Source organism: Salvia splendens, chromosome 5, assembly GCF_004379255.2.
Source record: "Salvia splendens isolate huo1 chromosome 5, SspV2, whole genome shotgun sequence".
NCBI lineage: Eukaryota > Viridiplantae > Streptophyta > Magnoliopsida > Lamiales > Lamiaceae > Salvia > Salvia splendens.
The window spans coordinates 14,100,044-14,112,434 of record NC_056036.1 but is presented as its reverse complement, the minus strand read 5'-3'; the positions used below and the strand labels follow the sequence as shown (position 1 = coordinate 14,112,434).

The 12,391-nt window shown below is 39.3% G+C and overlaps 2 protein-coding genes across 3 annotated transcripts; one reads left to right on the top strand and one right to left on the bottom strand.

Moving 5' to 3' along the window:
• Positions 1-8,627: 8,627 nt before the first annotated feature.
• Positions 8,628-10,434, top strand: LOC121803034 (probable ribonuclease P/MRP protein subunit POP5). Of its 2 annotated transcripts, XM_042202744.1 has the most exons (5): positions 8,628-8,887; positions 8,993-9,181; positions 9,333-9,936; positions 10,080-10,213; positions 10,297-10,434. In XM_042202744.1, the coding sequence occupies exons 1-3, from the start codon at positions 8,710-8,712 to the stop codon at positions 9,479-9,481; spliced, it is 516 nt and encodes a 171-aa protein (XP_042058678.1). In that variant the 5' UTR covers positions 8,628-8,709; the 3' UTR covers positions 9,482-9,936; positions 10,080-10,213; positions 10,297-10,434. The 2 variants fall into 2 exon arrangements, with proteins under 2 accessions (XP_042058678.1, XP_042058677.1); XM_042202743.1 differs by having other exon boundaries at positions 9,333-10,213.
• LOC121803862 (F-box protein At5g07610-like) lies at positions 9,804-11,058 on the bottom strand. The gene has a single exon (XM_042203446.1). The coding sequence runs from the start codon at positions 10,950-10,952 to the stop codon at positions 9,804-9,806; it is 1,149 nt and encodes a 382-aa protein (XP_042059380.1). The 5' UTR covers positions 10,953-11,058.
• Positions 11,059-12,391: the final 1,333 nt, after the last annotated feature.

Below are 12,391 nucleotides of genomic sequence, written 5' to 3'. Positions count from 1 at the left end.
TGGGACGGGGTGGGGCGGCCACGGCGAAGTTATAGGGTCCGGCACCGGCCAAGCCCCCGCTGGCGCGGTGGCTTGGCCTATGCTGGTTCCGTCGCTGGTTTAATTATATGAGAATTTTAGATATATGTGGTTTCACATGGAAATTATGTTAGTGGAATAAGAAGTATATGTACCTATGATAGTGTTCAGTTGGTTACAAATTTTGTGAACATAACTCAAGGTGCATTAAATTATTGAACCAACTAATGCTTCCATGAACTAAAACAGCCAAATTAAATGATATTGCTTCTTTTTAATGTGTGAAAAGTTTTGTCTTGTAAACAAAGAAAAGTCAAATTATTAAATATTAGTTGAACTTTTCACTAAGACCCATATTTAAAGGAAATGCAAGAGAATGTGGGAATCAAGACAATAGTCATTTAACGATAAGTATAGACCTTTTTGTGAAGTAAATAATTGACAATTATATATCATAATACGATGAATTAAAAATCTATACACGCATAAGAGCATCTACAGCGGTGAACAGGACGCTGTCCGTCCGTCCGTGTCAGCGGCACGGCACCGTTGACCGCCGCTGCGCTCTTGCCGCTGGCGCGGCGCTACTCGATGCATCGAGCACGTCCGTGCCAGCGAGCAGCTGACGTGGCGCGTGCTGATTGGCCAACGGCATTTCCGTTGGAAATTTAATTTTTTTTTAAAAATAAAAAATAATACCCAAAAAAAATCAGAATCCCAAAAATCTAGCCATTTTTTTTACCGTTTTTCTAGTTTTTTTTTATTATCCCCAAAATCATCTATAAATACACACATTTATCATCCATTTTTCACATCAAATAATCTCTCATTTATCTCACATTCATATTTTTTCATACAACTTGTATCTACATCTTCCTCTCTCACTCAAACCTTCAAATGGATTTCACCCATCTTATTGCTGAAGCAGAGCGCGAAGAACAAGAATACTATGAACAATATCGTGCCGCCTATGAAGCCTATGTCACAGCGAATACCCCCACCCCTCCTCCTCAACCAACTAGATCAACTCGTCGATACATCCATCGTGACTGGAAGGGAGCCAACGAAAGGCTCGTTGCCGACTATTTTTCCAACCAACCGCGGTTTCTGGAAGATTACTTTCGGCGCCGTTTTCGCATGTCTAAACGCTTGTTTATGCGTATTGTCAACACATTGTCCGCCCGTGTTGAATACTTTCAAACAAGTACAGGCGCAGTCGATCGGCAAGGTCTCTCGGCGTTGCAGAAGTGTACGTGCGCCATCCGACAACTTGCTACTGGGAAAACTGCTGACTTCTTCGACGAGTATTTGCATGTCGGTGAGTCCACTGGAATCCTTTGCCTTAAAAATTTTTGCTAGGGCGTTCGTTCAGCTTTCGGGGATGAATTCCTTCGGGCACCCACCACCTCTTCCCGGTATGCATTGGAGGTGGAAGAATTGTCCGACTGCTTGGAGGGGGCAACACTTAAGCGGCCACAAAGGCGGCGGCCCAACACTTATCCTTGAAGCGGTCGCCGACTACCGCCTATGGATTTGGCATGCATATTTCGGTGTTGCCGGATCCAACAATGACTTGAATGTGCTCTATTCTTCACCACTCTTCAATGATGTGTTGAATGGTGTAGCACCGACGATCGACTACACCGTCAACGGAAATACATACAACATGGGTTACTATCTCGCCGATGGTATCTACCCAAGGTGGTCGACTTTCGTGAAGACGCTCAGCAACCCGCAAGACCCAAGATGGGTTCCTTTTGCGCAGCGTCAAGAGTCCGCTCGTAAAGACGTCGAAAGAGCTTTGGGGTCCTTCAAGCCCGATTCAACATTGTGAAGGCCCTGTCTCAGCTGTGCTACGTGAAAAATATCGCCGACATCATGTACACGTGTATTATCTTGCACAACATGATTATAGCCGACGAAGGACCGAGGGCGGCTAGCTTTTACGATGAGGATGAAGCCGGAAGCTCAACCGCGAGGTCTCCCCCACGCCGAGATGTGCATACGACGGTGGGTGAGAGGATCGAACAAGGCACACAATGCGCGATACCCGAACCCACGTTGAGCTACAAGAAGACCTAATCAAATACATTTGGGCGAAATTAGGCCACGAGTAGTTGGTTTTTTTAATTTTATGAATTTAATTATGTAATTTTTAATTTTTTGGATTTAAATTATGTAATTTTTAATTTTTAAGACTTTAATTATGAAAATTTTAATTTTTAGGATTTTAATTATGTAATTTTAATTTTTTTGTAATTTGTAATATTATTCCGGTTATTTTTAATGCATTTTAATATTGTGGAAATGTTTTTATTTAAATTGAATAATAGAATGGTGGGACCCTTGAGCTTATCCTTGTAGAAGAGTACGGATGTGGGTGTTGTGCTCTTGCCTAAAAGCAGGGAGTAAAAGTGGGTCAGGCCCACATCCGTGCTCGTTGGCAAGAGCACGGATGTGGATGCTCAAAGATGATAGGATCTTAAAAGGTATACTAGATTATATGTATGAACATAAATTCGTTAAGTAAAAATTGTTGATTTGCTTAGACCATCAAGTATAAATACATAGTGATATCGATCCATGTAATTCATGATCCATTTCCCAAGGAATTACTCATTTGTGATGCTTGATCTAGATATTTTTGTGAGATTGATTTTCTATTTTTCAATAAAAATAAGAGGATAAAAAGAGATCCAACCACAAAATTGAATCTAGGATGAACAAGAAAGGAATTAACATTGGATAGTGTGGAAATTGGAATACAAAGTCATTGATGAAGTAAGCTAAAGCACTTACAACATAACTAACATGCATTCATGGCTAGATCTTCAAGGCAACCACAATCCTCAAAGCATACATTTACTTGATCCATACTTCACTAGGAATTGATGAACCAAGCAACCTAAATCCAGGAATTAGATAGGAAACCCTCTTCAAGACGAACAAATCTCTCAAGCATCTATTTTCATCAACAACTAAGGAATAAAATGGGGAAAATAGGTATTTATAGTTTAGGCTCAAATCCCAAGAAAAAGGCCCACAAAATCTAGCAGCGTCACTCTACCCGGCCGGGTGAAAATTAGGGTGTTAAGTCACCCGGCCGGGTGAAAGTCTCTAGACTCCGGCTTCCTTTCGGACGCTACCCGGGCAGGTGGCAGCATGGATACCCAGCTGGGTGGACAAGTTTGGCTTGGACTCCTCTAGAAGGTTGTACCCGGCCGGGTGGTTTGGTGTGTCAAATGCCACCCGGTTGGGTGGAATTCCTCCTCCTTCAAATTTCAGCACGTTCCTCATCGTAGGCACCTCGTTCTTCATGGACAGCGAGCCCCCCTCCCCCAGTAGTCACCTCGCCATGGATCTCGTCGTGAGGCCTCCACGTGGGGACGCATCACATAGTTTTATAATTAGTCCCAAGTTGTTAATCATAAGATGTGTGAACTTTTATATAGTACATGTATTTATGTGAATCCTTGAAGTTGAGAAATTTATTCTTTTAAAGATGTTATGTCTCGAGAGATCTCGTGTTAGAACCAAAGTATATTGAGTATAATATATTTATGTGAATCACATAATTATATTTGTTCTTTTGCACTACATAGAATGTAATAGGTCATTTGAATATTGAAAAATGAGTTTTATTATAGCCCATTTGTTCAAATGTTGTGACAAAATTTCAACTTTGCTTTGTGATATTTCCTTTTATAAAGACCATGAAATGTTTCGCAATGTCTATTCGTAAAGTTAATCTTATTTTAATATTTATTTGATTCAAGTATCTTTTCATTTTATAAAGATCATACATGGTTTAAAATCAGCTTTGTTCTAAAGCAAGAGGTATGTTCTTTGTTATAGTTCTTGTTGGCAATTGAAACTAAAAATATAACATATAACTGTCCCACATCGGTGTCAAGAGAAAACTGAAATTAGTATATAAGTCTAATGGGCCCCTCCTCCTATCACCAATTGGTTTTAGGATGGAACCCATGGATTTCTATCATGGTATCAGAGCGGGTCGCCGACTGTGGGTCAAATTTAACTGACCCAGCAGTATATCTGGGCCGAAACCAAAAAAATGACTGACCCAGCAGTATATCTGGACTTAAAAATTTGGGTCAAGTGGTCCAACCGATCGAAAAAAAATGGGCCGATTGTCCAATCGATTAGAAAAAAGTCCAACCCCTCCAAGGTTCACCTTGAAGGGTTTGAGGTAAGGTGTTGGCAATTGAAACTAAAAATATAACATATAACTGTCCTACATCGGTGTCAAGAGAAAACTGAAACTAGTATATAAGTCTAATGGCCCCTCCTCCTATCACCAATTAGTTTTAGGATGGAACCCATGGATTTCTATCAGTTCTTGTGTGAGATAACAAATTTTAGAACAAATTGAAACAAGAAGAGGACAGATTTCGAATAGTGATGAAGATTGAAATATAAGGTGTATTGTAAAAGTAAATGTATGAAATATAACGATGTGATTTTTTGTGTGTTATTACGACATACTATTGTTATTTAAATGGTAAGCGATTAGTTATAAAATGATAAAGTTGAGAATTAATGAAATTTTGTGAGTACTAGTAAGTAGTACTCCCTCCGTCCCATGCTACTCGCACTTTTCATTTTAGGCCGTAAATTTGGGATTGATTTTTTTGTGTAATTAAAAAAGAATTTTAGGTGTAATGAGACATCACTTAATAAAAGAGCTCTTAACTTAAACTAACATATTAATTAAATGCATTAATTCTAACTTAAATTATAAATAGTGTAAGGACTTTGTGACGAGCCGAAAAGCAAACGTGCGAGTAGCACGGGACGGAGGGAGTATATATTTAGTAATAAGAGTTTTAATAGTGTCTTTTGAAAACTATTTTATAAAGCAGGAGGAATTGGTCAAAATCAAGACTTATGTTATAAAAATAAAAGCTTGAAAAGAAGATTACAGGTGTTGAAAAATACTTAGATGTCTGCAGTGAAAGTGAGATTTATTATGGATACGATGACGCAACCCGTAAAAAAAAAGAGAACTTATTAACCAGAACATTCCAAATTTGATCCTTGTGCTCTCAAATGTGTCTTTTTTCACTATGGAAAAAATCAGAAACGGTACACGTGCTATGACCCAACAACCCGTCAAATGCACACCACCACCAATTGTGATTTTGTGAAGGGCGAATACTTCTACAGCCAATCTAGTAGTCAGGAGGAGACACAACCTTCAGACAATAGTCCAAACAATGACCTCCCAGATTGACTATCAGATATTGGTCAAAGGGAAAACCACCACTTAGGGGGAGAACCACATCCAGGGGAACACCAGACAGGGGGAGAGTCACAGCTAAGCCATGTCGTCGAACAAAGGAAGTTAGCGGCACCGCCTGGCCGTCAAGCCCTGTAATACAGAGCGAAGAGCAAAATGACATTGTCCAACCATCAACCCCTTCTTCGATTCCTGAGGTAAACAGTTCAGATTTCGATAATATACCTTCAGAACGCACTAATCTTGATAGGGATAATAATGAAGAATATGGAACTAGTGGAAGAAGTGGAGATACTGGAGAACCATTTGAGTTGCCTCCCAAGGAGTACGAGAGGAATCCCTTCTAGAAGATACTCACTAGACTGGAAAGGAAGAAAGGCAAAATACGTAGTATCGAATATTGCTCAAGGTCACCTGTCAGAAATGGCCCTGGCGTTTGAAGCTGCCCTATATGAGGAGGAAGAAATCCAACAATCATTTGAAGAGGCAAGAAAACATGAACATTGGAGAGAAGCCATGAAAAAGGAGATAGATGCCCTGGTAAAAAACGGCACATGGGAGAAATGCACGTTGCCTAAAGGGAAAAAGCCAGTTGGATGTCAATGGATATTCATCATAAAAAGAAGAGTAGATGGTTCAATTGAGAGATACAAGGCGAGACTAGTGGCAAAAGGAAACACCCAGGTGTATGGAGTGGATTATGAAGAAACATTTTCCCCAGTTGCTAAGATGGATACTGTGCGAGCCCTATTGTCTATAGCAGTATGCAAAGATTGGCCACTACACCAGTTCGATGTCACCAATGCGTTTCTCCATGGAGAGTTAGAAAAAAATAAGGAGGTGTACATGGAAGTTCCATCGGGATTCTCTGAAGAGTTTGGAGGAGAAGAAATCTGCCGACTACGGAAAACATTGTATGGTTTGAAGCAATCTCCAAGGATCTGGTTCGGAAGGTTCTGCCAGGCAATGTTCAAACATGGATTCAAGCAGAGCCATTCCAACCACACACTCTTCACAAAAAGGAGGGACCACAAGGTAACATGTCTGATTATTTACGTTGATGACATGATCATTACTGGAGATGATGTGGAAGAAATCCAGAGTTTGAAGGAAAACTTGTTTAGAGAATTAGAGATGAAAGATCTAGGAGCACTGAAATACTTCTTGGAAATAGAAGTGTTGAGATCCAGACACGGAATATTCCTAAGACAAAAGAAGTACGTACTAGACTTGCTGGCAGAAACTGGTCTCTTCGAATGTAAACCCGCAGACACTCCAATGATTCCTAACCATGACTTGAAAATAGAAGAAGGGGTCGATCTCGCAGATAGAGAAAGGTATCAATGACTTGTCGGAAAGCTCATCTATCTCTCGCATACCAGACCCGACATCACGTATGCAGTTGGCATAGTGAGTCAGTTTATGCACCGACCCAAGCTAATCATATAGAGGCTTCGTTGAGGATCGTGCGATACCTGAAGGGTACAGTAGGCTATGGAGTATTTCTAGCAAAGAGAGAAGACTTGGAGATTGATGGACACACTGATGCTGACTGGGCAAGCAATCCAGTGGATAGAAAATCTACGGGAGGCTACTTTACCTTCATCTGGGGCAACTTGGTTACTTGGAGAAGTAAAAAACAAAAGGTTGTAGCTCTGTCAAGCGCGCCGAGGCTGAGTTCCGAGGAATGAAAAGTAGACTCATGGAAATCCTATGGCTAAGAAGATTGCTCACAGAAATTGGCTTTCCACCAACTCGGAAGAGCCAACTGTTCTGTGACAACAAGGCGGCCATTAGTATATCAGAAAATCCAGTGTAACACGACAGAACGAAGCACGTGGAAGTTAATCGGCACTTCATCAAAGAAAAACTAGAATGAGGCATTATTGAATTCCCATTTGTCCGATCTGAAGAACAACTTGCAGACATACTGACCAAAGCAGTTCACCCAAAGGTCTTCAAAGAGATACTGGGCAAGTTAAGCATCAGAGATACTGTAGGGATCAGACCATTCGAGATTCACTAATTACTGGGACCTCTTTTATTGATATTGTTTTGAGATGGCTAATCTCAGAGATACAAGCCAAGATACAAAGTTAGAACCAAGATTACAAGAAATCTAAGTACAACAATATAAAATAGGAAACCCTAGCTACAGGTCAGTTGACCACTGGTCAGACCACCAAGCTTTATCCTACTTGTATACCTTGCACACTAAGTAGCACCGTTAGTATTACAAGGAATTGATCCTATCGGATCAAGGACACAACAGAGCTAAGCAACTAAGGAAGAATAAAGCAGAGATGTGGCTCAGGTCGCAACAACGACTACACCAAGCCAAGAACCTCCCTACACGCTTCAACCACAAGTCACAAGGTGAGAGAAACCGTCGAACACCGGAGTCAGAAACCCTAGTCTCACTGACTACCACCAGAACAGTCACCAACCCTCACACGAACACAAATCTCACTGATCTTACAAGGACTTCACAAGTTCTCACACTCCAATCACTTTACACAGTCTGATCGCGAACCCTAGGTTCGATCTAACACCCAATCTTTAAAGGAAACCGAGAGAGTAACCTAACTCAAGATCTTTACCGATAGATCTAGCTAAAACATAGAGATATCGGAGAAACCAGAAGATCGGGGGAGATGACCGGTGGTAACCGCCATGGATGAAGAGTGAGAGAGAAGAGAGAAGGCAGAGAGAAAACTCCGAGAGTAAGAGAGAGAGATCGGAATAGAATGAATGAGCGATGAGGAGACGGCTCCTCTACTAACTCACACAACAAACACAACCACAGATCCAACGGTTGTGGATTGTGATCTGAGTGGGAGGGACATGTGGCGGCCATCAGGTGAGACTTCGGGGTAACGGGCTGGGCATGTAATTGGGCCTCACATTTAATTATAATTGGATCAACCCAACATAATTAAATATATTAGTCCAAAACCTATTAGTCCACAAATAATTCAACATTCTCCACCTTGGACTACATTGGGAGCACATGTGGAGAGCCTTAGTCTGCTGTTGCTTCATCACAGCCTACAAGGTATTTCCTATCACCAAAGAATACAAAGTTCATTACATAAGAAATACCAAGTTGCCTTAACAAAACTCCAAATGGTAAACCAATTATTTTTGTAGGACTTCAGTTGCCTTGTGACTTCAAAGAGTCAGCAAGGTCTTTCCCCGGGACATGCACATGCTCAACCAAAATCAAAATGCAACTTTTTGATGCATGAGAGCAATTTATCCACGACAAGACATTTTGTACCTATTCAGCAGGGGTTATTATCAGTATGCACCGTTTGTAAAAGAACCTCACCTTTTTCCACAACATCTCCGATGAAATGGAGTCAAAGTTCTTTTGTTTCTTTTTTTTGTGTGAAACCTGACATTGATTTAATCCTTGATGAAGAAACACCATGGTAGGATTTAAGAATAGGTACTTGATAATGGGGGTTTTTCTGGACCCAAACAAAGAATTTTCGGTGGATGAACCTATTAGGATCACTTCTAAGAATTTATGGGAAGCAATTGTAAAAAGCATTCTTGTGAACTTTGGGGAATGTGGTCTAGCGTCGGCCACAAATTCTTCTAAAGGTGAGATTGTTACTTTGATGTATCCATATCACTTTATCTGTAGAACAGTAGAACTTATTGATGTTTTGCTTGTGTAGAACTTAACGTGTGTTTTTTCGCCTGCAGTGAAGTATGTGAATCCAACTACAAAACATGTCATCGTGAGAACTTCAAGAGAGGACTACCAGAAAGTTTGGGCTGCAATTACAATGATTAAAAGTGTGGGGCATTGTGCTGTGGTTTTCAACCTCCTTGACCTTATCTCTAAGTCTTACTTGTTTGTTTTTTTCAAATACCAACCAGCCTTTTGCTCTGGTAAAGAGTTATGCATTCTTTAAGTATTATATGGATATACCCCTTTAAAATTTATTTTATGCATTCTTTGTTATATTTGTTTTCATATGTATATGCTCTGTTATAGTTACATACACTAAGAAAAAAAAATCATTTCAAAATTTCTTTCTAGGAAGCATCAAGGCCTGCAAAACTGCTGCTCTGAAGCTCGAGGAGTTGAAATTTGAACAGTACAAGTTATCAGCCGGTGACCGCCTCACAGCCGATGCTCATAAGGAGATGCAAAACTGCCTTGCGACTCTCGAACTCTTGGAACATTAGTACTAAATTTATGCTTAGATAGATGCGAGGCTAATTAGTAGACAACTGATAGATTATTTCCTTCTTTGTTGACCATATTTCAGTGTATTAGTGGAATTTTTAATACTCCATTAATGGAAAAATATTTCGTAACTAAACTGCATATAATGTTTCACGCGGAATGGTTGTTTGTGAAATCAATGACCTCCTTTTAGATATAGTAATTCTTTTCTGTAATCCATATTCTTGAAACTAATTGCCTCCTGTGGCTGTGTAGGTGAAATGTTTGGCATTGTTATACAAGATTCTGTTTCAGATTCTGTTTCAACAGTCAATACTTTAACTAGACAGGAGCTAGAGTTTCACCAAAGTGGAAAACATCTGTGGAATCGAACTGAACAGAATCTTCCTGATAGAATGGCTGGTTTGTCAAATCAACGATCTCCTTGGATCTCTTGTCGAGAAAACTGTACAAGGTAATCTTTCCAGGGACATGAGTGAGCATAGTGCAACTCTGCCCTTCCTCTCCCTTTATGTAGCTTAATATGCGAGACTTTCCCGGAAGCTGCCCAACTTCATCATGATACTTCAGTAGCCACTGAGAATAATCTTCCTGCAGTTCATAAACTGCTATTGATGTGTCGCCAAGGTGCGACACTATGATGAAATGATAGAGAAGACCGTTTGATTCTTGGAGTTGGCAGTGAGAAGCCGCCCCTCCTCCACCTCCATGCCATGGAACTTGAGCATGAGGTAAATTTCCAACGACATTTTTGTTTATATTATAGTATAAATGAGCGCGAGGATAGTTATCCCAGTGAATCACGTTGTTGCAGTGTACTCCAGTAGAGAAGTTTGCTCCTGTAGGAGCTGTAAGCTGCTCCAAGCACACCCTCCAAGTGAGGCTCTGAGAGTTGAAAACCTCAATCCGACAATGTCTCTCACGAGCAGAAGGGGCCTTCATTTTAGCCCTGACACACACGATCTTGTAATGAGGCGATTTTGAAGGATCAAATGCTAAGGTTAGCCCCATAATCTTCGGGAAATCCTCGCTATCAGTAAGGCTGATAGTTCTTGATTGTTTTGTGGTTGAATTATAAACATGATACTCCACTGGGTCTGGATGGACAGACTGCAGCAGCATCAGCCCGTTGCATGAATTCAAGATTCTCGAATTTGGAACGGTGACAGTGTAAGGTACGAGCTTATGGCTACTTGAAACTGGATTGAAGTAAAAGCAGTGTGAGGTATGAGTTCGAAGGATGAGAGAGGGCAGTGGTTTCGGGTGGCGGAGAGAGTAGAGATGGCAGAACTGCTGCGCAGAGATGATCGAGAGCCAATGCTTGCATACTAATTTGAATCGGATTAGAGATTTCGCAGGCAGATGAAGAAGAATTACGACCACCACGTCTTCGTTCAAGAGGAATAATCCGGCCATTCTCAGAGTTTTGGAGCAAGATTCTGTTTTTATCCGTTGGAATTTGCAAGGCATGGAGAGATGTTGGTATCATTATAAAGAAAAGGAAGTAAGATAGCATCGTTGCCACCAATGTAATTATGTACAAAACTATAATATACTATAAATAATATATAGATGAAAACAAGGTTTAATAGGGGTGCTTAAACGGTTCTTCGGTTCTCGGTTAACCGGAACCGGCCGGTTAATTGAGGAACCGGAACCGGATTTTTCGATTCCAGTTCTGGAACCGGTTCCACCTTTTTAAATAAAATCGGTTCCGGTTCGGAACTGGAACTGACCGATTCTTAACCGGGAACCGGATTATAATTCAATTTTATTTTTTTATAATTTAATATACTAATAAATTTAATTTAATTGAATTGATTTTGAATTAAAGTAAAATAATTTGAAACATTAAGTGGTTTTTAGATTTAAATAGTGTTAGATTTGCGAGCTCTGTTTCTGAAGTATTTAAAATGTTTAAACAGTGATACTTTGAATCTATAATTATTTCTCCAATCCATTTTTGATGAACTAACTACAATGAGTAGGACATCATAAGTTTGTTTTTAATTTCCAAAAGAACTTATACAAATACAATATCATTTCATATGATAGAAATTTAACTTTAGGAGATCATAAGTTTGTTTTTAATTTCCAAAATAACATATACAAATACAATATCATTTCATATGATAGAAATTTAACTTTATAACAAATTTATGTAACAATTCATTTAACATACGATTTTAACATGTTTGTGAATAATTTATTAATTGTTCCGTTATAAACCAAAAAGTCACAGCAAGATCAATTAGTATTAGAAATTCCATTGAATATTTGTTTAGCCAAAAAAGGGAAAATGGAATTCAATTTTAAAACTTATTTTTTAAAAAAATTGCTAAAGTTTAGAACTCTTATTTTTTTATTAAAAAATTGCTAGCATGAACTAGTCCGACCTACTACACTTGACATTACTCTTATCCATACATGAATATTATTGTATTGTTGGTTTGTATTTTTTTGTGCATTTATTTGATTTTTTAGGTATTATTTGTTATATTTCTAGATGTTGGATTATTATTTTTTTAGTATTGAACTATTTAAAATTATAAATAAATTCTGATTAAAATTACACATCGGTTCCGGTTTGGAACCGGAATCGACCGGTTCTTAACCGGCCTGTCCCAAAACGGAACCGTTCGGTTCCGGTTCTAGGATTTATGAAAATTTAAAACCAGTTAACCGGTCAACCAGTCCGGTTAGAACCGAAACCGGCCGAATAAGCAGCCTAAGTTTAATGCTTTCCAATTTATTTTTTACCTGAGTTGATTGAGATTCTTTATACAAGTCTTAGTTTAAAGATGAATTGACTGTCATGTAACTATTTACTAAAATTTCTACTCCATAAATTTGTTAATAATACTCCCTCCATCCCAACTAACTTGAGTCAAAACTTTTGGACAAGGATA

Coding starts and splice junctions, on each gene's coding strand:
- LOC121803034 (XM_042202744.1), top strand. CDS start 8,710: ATGGTAGGATTTAAGAATAGGTACTTGATAATGGGGGTTTTTCTGGAC. Junction 8,888..8,992: donor GGCCACAAATTCTTCTAAAG/GTGAGATTGTTA, acceptor TTTCGCCTGCAG/TGAAGTATGTGAATCCAACT. Junction 9,182..9,332: donor CCAACCAGCCTTTTGCTCTG/GTAAAGAGTTAT, acceptor ATTTCTTTCTAG/GAAGCATCAAGGCCTGCAAA.
- LOC121803862 (XM_042203446.1), bottom strand. CDS start 10,952: ATGCCTTGCAAATTCCAACGGATAAAAACAGAATCTTGCTCCAAAACT.